This window comes from Catharus ustulatus, chromosome 9 (assembly GCF_009819885.2).
Source record: "Catharus ustulatus isolate bCatUst1 chromosome 9, bCatUst1.pri.v2, whole genome shotgun sequence".
Lineage (NCBI taxonomy): Eukaryota > Metazoa > Chordata > Aves > Passeriformes > Turdidae > Catharus > Catharus ustulatus.
In genome coordinates this window covers 29,226,619-29,233,179 of record NC_046229.1, presented here as the reverse complement: position 1 = coordinate 29,233,179, position 6,561 = coordinate 29,226,619, and the positions used below count along the sequence as shown (strand labels likewise).

Genomic DNA, 6,561 nt, shown 5'->3' with positions numbered 1-6,561 from the left:
TCTCCAGAAAGTCCATGGGGACACGGAGAGGAGATGACGGCCAGGCTCCACTTCAGCTCGGTGTGCGGGGCCATGCAGAGGCCCCTGCTGCCCCAGCCGGGGTGGGAGCATTCCTGCCACAGAAGGAGCTGGGCCAAGTGGTCCATGGGGACTGGCCGCAGGGCTGGCCAGCTGGAGGAGACTTGCAGGAGGGCAGTTTTCAGCTGCTGGCCGCCACAAAACCTGCCTTAAAAGGGAGTGCAGCTGAAGGCGTCTGCCCGAGGCAGTCATGGCCCCAAAGCAGCCTGGTACCATGTAGGAGGGGAAGTAGGGCTACCAGAGAGGGGAGAGGACGTGCCTTGTCCCCTCTGCTTCATCAGGGTGCCAGCTGCACCCCTCGGGGTGTGGGGAAGGGGTCCTGGCCTGGGTGCCCAGCTGGGTGCCCAGCTGGATGCTGTGTCTGGGTACAGGGGGATGTGATGGGTGGAATGTGGGTGCCTCAGGGCAGCAAGAATGGGAGGGAGGCAGGGTGGAGGCTCTTGCAGGACGCGTCTGCCTTCCCCTCCCATTCTGCAAGACACTGTCTCAGCATCTCAGCATGACTCACGCCCCAGTCAGGAGCTGCTCCCGGTGACACCCTGCCAGTGGGTGCTGCCCGCCGTGCTGAGCCCAGCGCTGCCCTCGGAGCAGGGCGCTGCTCCCCAGCTCCCCAGCCTGCAGTGGGGATGGAAGGATGAAAGACCCGCACCACTGGCAGCAGCAGGGAGCAGCAGCAGGGAGATTGTGCAGGGAGGGGAGGCTGCTGGAGCCGGGCTGGGTCCTAAAGCAGTCCCAGCTGAACATGAACTTCGCCTCTGGGCACAGCCTGCCGCCTCTCCTCCTGCACCCACGGGTGGGATCCGATGTCAGCAGGGCCCTGTTTGTGCCGGCGAGGGATGCCTCGCATTTCGGGAGGCAGTCGCTAGGGCGTCCTGGCTTTCACAAGCCCTCATGACCTTTCCAGCACAGCAACGTGCCCTGGGGAGAATTGTTTCATACAAAACAGACCTTTGGATAGGCTTTTCATTTCCTTCACAGCCAAGCACAAAGGAACAACAAGTCCTCCCTCCTAATAAAATGACAAAGTCAGTGACACAGATGGGCCGGCTCTCCACAACCAGCGGAGCCATGTGCCGCGCCCACGCCATTCCCAATGTTGTGAGAGAAGGGTGGGGGGGGTTACAGTCCTGAAGCTCCCGCCTGCTTCACCCCGCACCCCAAAATTCCCCATGGGCAGGAGACCCTGCCTGAGCGCCGACTGTTACACTGCCTTGGGAGAAAAGCGTATCAGTGCTCAGAGGGGCGAGCTCGGGCGGGCAGCGCCCCATGAACCTCTGTCAGGGAGTGTGGCTAATTAATCGCCAGATGCCAATCACAGCTCCTCTCTGAGCGGGGCTCGGGGCCACCGCCACAGCCCCGGCCTGGGCAGGGCCGGCCTGCAGAGGGGACAGGGCTGTGGGGTGGGGGCACTGGAGCTGCAAGGCGGAGGGAGTGCAGGGGCAAGGGGTCCGGGAGGTGTAGGAAGGGGTGCAGGACCCCGTCTCGGGAACCCTCGCAGGGCCGTGCCCCGAGCGCTCTCCTCCGGCTGCGGGCGGGGCGCACATCTGGGCGGGACGGGGCGCACATCTGGGCGGGGCGGGGGGCACATCTGGGCGGCGCTGGGCGGGCCGGGGCGGGGCGGGCGAGCAGTGACTTCGGCGGGGCCGGCGTGGAGCATCCCAGAGCCGGTGCGAGCCGAGTCCCGAGCCCAGCCGAGCCGCCAGCATGCCCAAGTGTCCCCGCTGCCAGAAGGAGGTCTACTTCGGTAAGGGCTTCCTGCCCCTCCCCGGCACCGGTGCCGGGCTGTGGCTCCTATACTGCACATCCCTGCAAATTCCTGCGGTGTCCCAAAGCTGCTGAGCCCTGCGCTGCGGGTCCCCGGGGTGCCCCGGGTGGGTGATCCTATAGATCCACCCCGAGGAGATGCGGGCTGTGCTGGGGGATTGCAGAACAGATGAGAGCCCAGCCCCACTTCCTTCCATCACAGCCCGCAGCCCTGAGCCGGTCTGGAGCCCAAAGGCCCAGCTGGTAAAGCTGGCTGCTCTGAAAGCCTGGGCAGGTGAAACAAGCACCTTGCCAATGGTAATTCCTGCCCTCGGGCAAGTGCCTGGGTCAGTGGGTCGCCCACGCGTTGTTCTGGTGCTTCAGCACAGCAGGATGACACCTCTGGGGTTATTTTTAAGCTGCGGTTGCAGGGTAGCTCTGAGCCTCTGCTGCTGTCTGCTGCTGGGCTTTCTGCAGATGTCTTCCCTCCAAACTCCTGCCCCTCTGGGGCCATGGACCTGCTGTCCTGTCTGAGGGTGTTTGTGGGGTTTGAGCCTCTCACTCTGCTCTCAGCTTTCAGAACGGGCAGGTTCCTCTGCCAGACCTCTCCCCTGCCTGGCAGAGCTGAACTCGAGGGGGTTTGCTGGGAGCAGCTTAGAGACACTCCCTGCTTTCTAGTTTGCTCTAGATGAGGGGTCTGGAACCCACGTGCCATCACTGACTTCTTTCTCTGCTTTATTTCTGCCCTGCTGGTGCCTGTGCTCCAACTACTTGTGCCCAGCCAAGGAGTTGGAGGCTCAAACCCAGGAGCTGCTCTCTGTGCCTGTTAGCGATGCCCACCCGGGGAGCTGAGCTGGGGCTGGCGTGGGCACTGCCCAGAGGGCTGCTGGAGCTGTGGTTCCTGCTATGGGCAATGTTGCTCTGCCTTGGACTCAGTGCTTGCAGCCAGGCTTTGGGATGGGGGTTTTGGCACAATGCAGTTCCTGTGACTTCAGGGTGCTCATTCACCTGTGTGGCTTGACACCAGGAGCCACCAAGGTGCTGGTGGCAGCGTGTGCCTCTCCCTGCGGGTCTGTGCCAGCCTGGTTGGGGTGAGCTGGGTGTGCTGTGCCCGCAGGTGCGGCCATGGAGGAGCTGGGCTGGCAGAGTTTGGCCAAGGAGCGGTTTGACTTTGCACTTATCACGCCTGCACTTATTACGAAATGTTGATGCAGAGAAGGGTTCAAAAGCTGTCAGAGGACCAAGCTGGATGCCTGATTTCTGTGCCTGCAGATTATCCAGAGCACTGGCAGAGGGGACAGAGCAAGCCTGGCTCTGGGGCACCCTGAGAATTTTGGAGCGTGGCGATCCTGCTTGGGCGTGCCTCGGGCTGCTCTGGGCTAAATCGTGTCTGTGGAGAGCAGGGGTGGGGAGGAGGTGATGCTGAGAGGACTAGGGATGGGGTTTGCAGGAATTCTGCCTTCATGCTTCAGTGCTGTAGCGAGCCTTAGCAGAGCTGCTGCCCGGGGAGGCTCTGCTCCCTGTGAGAGACGGGTCCTGCCCCGGGCCAGGCTCAGGCTCCGAGGGGCACCCAGGGGGAGGACCCTGCTGCTCCTGCCAGGCTGCGGGCACAGGAGGCCCTTTGTGCCACTGGGGAATGGCAACAGGGCTGTGACATTTGGGCACTGCCCCCGCTCCCACCTCTGCAGCTCGCTCCTTGCACAGGCTGTTGTGGGCATATTTGGACTGCAAAGAGGTGCTTCAGGCAGCCCCAGGGCATGCACTACCCACACTTGCTTGGTCCCATTTGTAGGCATGGGGACAGTGTTCAGAGCTGGCTTTGACACGATTCCTGTGGACAGTTCTGTTTAATCACTTAATAAATTCCCAGGAGCTTGGCTGCCAGTATGAAGAGCGCACAGAAAATACCCTTCTCCCCTGCTGTGCTCCAATTAAAAGGGGCCCTGTGCTCCCCCCTCTCTCCATAAACAGGTCCTGGCTCCAGGATGCTGTCCCTCCCACAGCTGGCTCCAGCTCTGCTCTGGTTTGCTATGGTGCCAGTAGAATCCAAGCTGTGGCTGCAGGGGACTGGTTTGTGTTGGCAGGGTGTGGCAATGGCTTTGCCTCCCCAGTCCTTGCCAGCATTCCCTTTCACCCCTGCCAACTCTAGTGATTTGTTGGGCTCCAGCTTACTGGGGAGAAATCAATCCCCTTGCAGGCTGATGTTGGGAGGAGGGAGGTCCTCAGGTCTTTGGAAGATGGGGTAGAAGTCAGTCCATCCTCGTGGATGCAGCCATGCTCACCCTGGGCGTGGCGCCGCTGCTGTGGATCCGTGTTCCTGGATGTGCGTGGCATTGTGTGTGCACACTTGGGTGTGAACACAGAGCCCTGACTTGAGAAAATGCCCAAAAACGTCCTCCCTAGGGTTGGTGGCAAGGCAACCAATCTGTCAAAACTACCTTGTGCCCGCTCAGTGCCCCAGCTAACCCACCTCCTTTCCCTGGCAGCCGAGAAGGTGACTTCTCTGGGGAAGGACTGGCACCGGCCCTGCTTGAGATGTGAGAAGTGTAACAAGACCCTGACGTCTGGAGGCCATGCAGAGGTGAGGTTTGCTGCCCAGGGGTTGCCTGTCGCCTGCAGCTGAGGGCTGGGACAAGCAGAGGTGGGGCTGATGCTCTTTGTTTCTCCCTGCAGCACGATGGCAAACCCTACTGCAACCACCCCTGCTACGCTGCCTTGTTCGGGCCCAAAGGTGGGTGTCTGTGGTGGGGTCAGGGAGGGGCTGAGGGGGCTCCTTCTCTTGGCAAGCTCCAGCCCTCTGTGTGCTCACCATGCCATGGCAGTGCTGACCCTGCTCCATCTCTTCCAGGGTTCGGCCGGGGAGGAGCTGAGAGCCACACGTTCAAATAAACCTCAGGTTGGTGCTTCCTTTGGAGCTCCCCTCCTGTCTCCAGCTCCATGGGCTGGCTGGGACTGTCCTCCCCCAGGCCAGTGAGGAAGGCAGGCCTGCCACAGCATCTCTCTGGGCTGGCTGGGACTCCCAGCCCTTACACCAGGGCTCAGGAGCTGGGTGCCAGCTGCTCCTCTCCACCAGCCCCAGCTTTGCTCCGGCAGCGGATGCCAAAGGCTGTTGCTGGCACAGCGTTGGCAAAGAAAGGATCTGTCCTGGAGCACTGCTGTCCGTGGGATATCTCTGCTCCCAGCCCTGACTTCATCCACTCCTCTCTTCCATCCCTCTCCAGGTCTGATGCCCAGGGTTCCCAGCACAGCCTGAAGACAGCACAGACACACCGCGACAGACATGCATTTTTGTTTTTAATTCACCCTCTACTAGACTAGCACGTTCCAAGCAATAAGTAACCAAGGCTGGGCTGGTGTGGAGAGAGGCTGTGCTCCAGATGGAGTGCTGCCAGGGTGGGGACGTTGTGTTGCCCTGCCAGGTAGGAAATTTGGCTGATGCTGCTGAAGGCTGCCTGGAGAGGAGACCGCGCCCTTCCAGCCAAAACCTAGCTCTGCTTCAGGCATCCAGCTCTCGTGGCCGGGCCCACAGTTGTATTCTCAGTCTTTAATAAATGAAAAGATGCTTCCCTCCTGTAGCAGCAGTGCTCTCTGTGATGGGAGTCCCACCTGTGAAGTGCCCCTGTGGCCTTTGGGTTGAGCCCCACACTCTGTGATGGCCCCACATGTCCTCAGCTGGGGCAGGGAGGTGCCTTGCTGGGAGGGGATGGACTGTCACATCGGGACAACCTGGTGCTTGCTGCTTTTGATGTCTGCAGCCCCAGAAAAAGGCCAAGGGTGGGGACAGCAGAGGTATGCTGTTAGAAAGCCAGAGCTGGCTCACAAGGGCTTTGCTCTTTTCCTGTTTCAACCTTTTTGCCCTACTGGAAAAATGGCACTGATAGATGTCAAAGATGTCAGCTTGAGGAATGCTTCTAAAATGGTTTCTTAACCATGTCTTTCCCTAACCTGAACAACTCCATTTACATATTCAGAGATATCTCATCACCCACTAGGATATTTTTGTCTACAGTTTATGCACGCATTTCCTCAGAGGCTGCTCTGCATTTTGCAGTCACATCAGCCTTCCTGGGACTTGGCCAAAACCCTCAGGGCTCAGAGACACATGTCCAGTGTCAAAATCCTTGGTGTCAGAAGCAGCCTGATCTGATAAGCATCTTAAAACTTCCAATTAAACTTGCTTGATACTGCAAGGCGCTGCCTCACCTCCCACCCCGATAGCACAACAAACACAGGACTCTGTGTCAAAGGCAAACCCTGGCTATTGCTGCTGGGCTGTCATCAGCCTTCCAGGGCTTGTAGGGACCTCCTTCTCCCACTGCTGCCTGTGCCAGCAGCCTCCCAGGGGTGCGAGCAGCCTCCCAGGGGTGCCAGCATCCATGGCCCCGTGGCTCCTGGCCATCCACACCATCCCTCTCTGCCAGCCTGCCTCTGGGGCACTGGGACATGGCTTTCCCCTGCCAGCTGAGCTTCAAAGCAAACTAGTGATATAATCTCAGCAGCCTGCCACTGAGATAGTGTTCTCCCTCAGGCATTTAAAGTAATGGCAAACACAAGCCTTGTCATCCTTGTGATTTGCATAAGCGTGTCCGGCTGGGAAAAGGAGCTGTGGATTGGGCTCAGGGTCTCTCCCAGCAGGGCCCTGCACTAAAATTTCAGAAGCAGCTTATTCCAAGTACAGCTAGCAGGGATGAGGAAGGACTCAGTGAGAGGTATGGAAAAGCAGGGGCTGCAGAGGGGGAG

General features: G+C 59.7%; 1 protein-coding gene across 1 annotated transcript; it reads left to right on the top strand.

Moving 5' to 3' along the window:
* The first annotated feature begins 1,706 nt into the window (after window positions 1-1,706).
* On the top strand, window positions 1,707-5,387 carry CRIP1 (cysteine rich protein 1). Its single transcript, XM_033067735.2, has 5 exons — window positions 1,707-1,822; window positions 4,308-4,402; window positions 4,495-4,552; window positions 4,670-4,717; window positions 5,043-5,387. Exons 1-4 carry the CDS (start codon window positions 1,783-1,785, stop codon window positions 4,708-4,710), a joined length of 234 nt encoding a protein of 77 aa, XP_032923626.1. The 5' UTR covers window positions 1,707-1,782; the 3' UTR covers window positions 4,711-4,717; window positions 5,043-5,387.
* The last annotated feature ends 1,174 nt before the right edge of the window (window positions 5,388-6,561 follow it).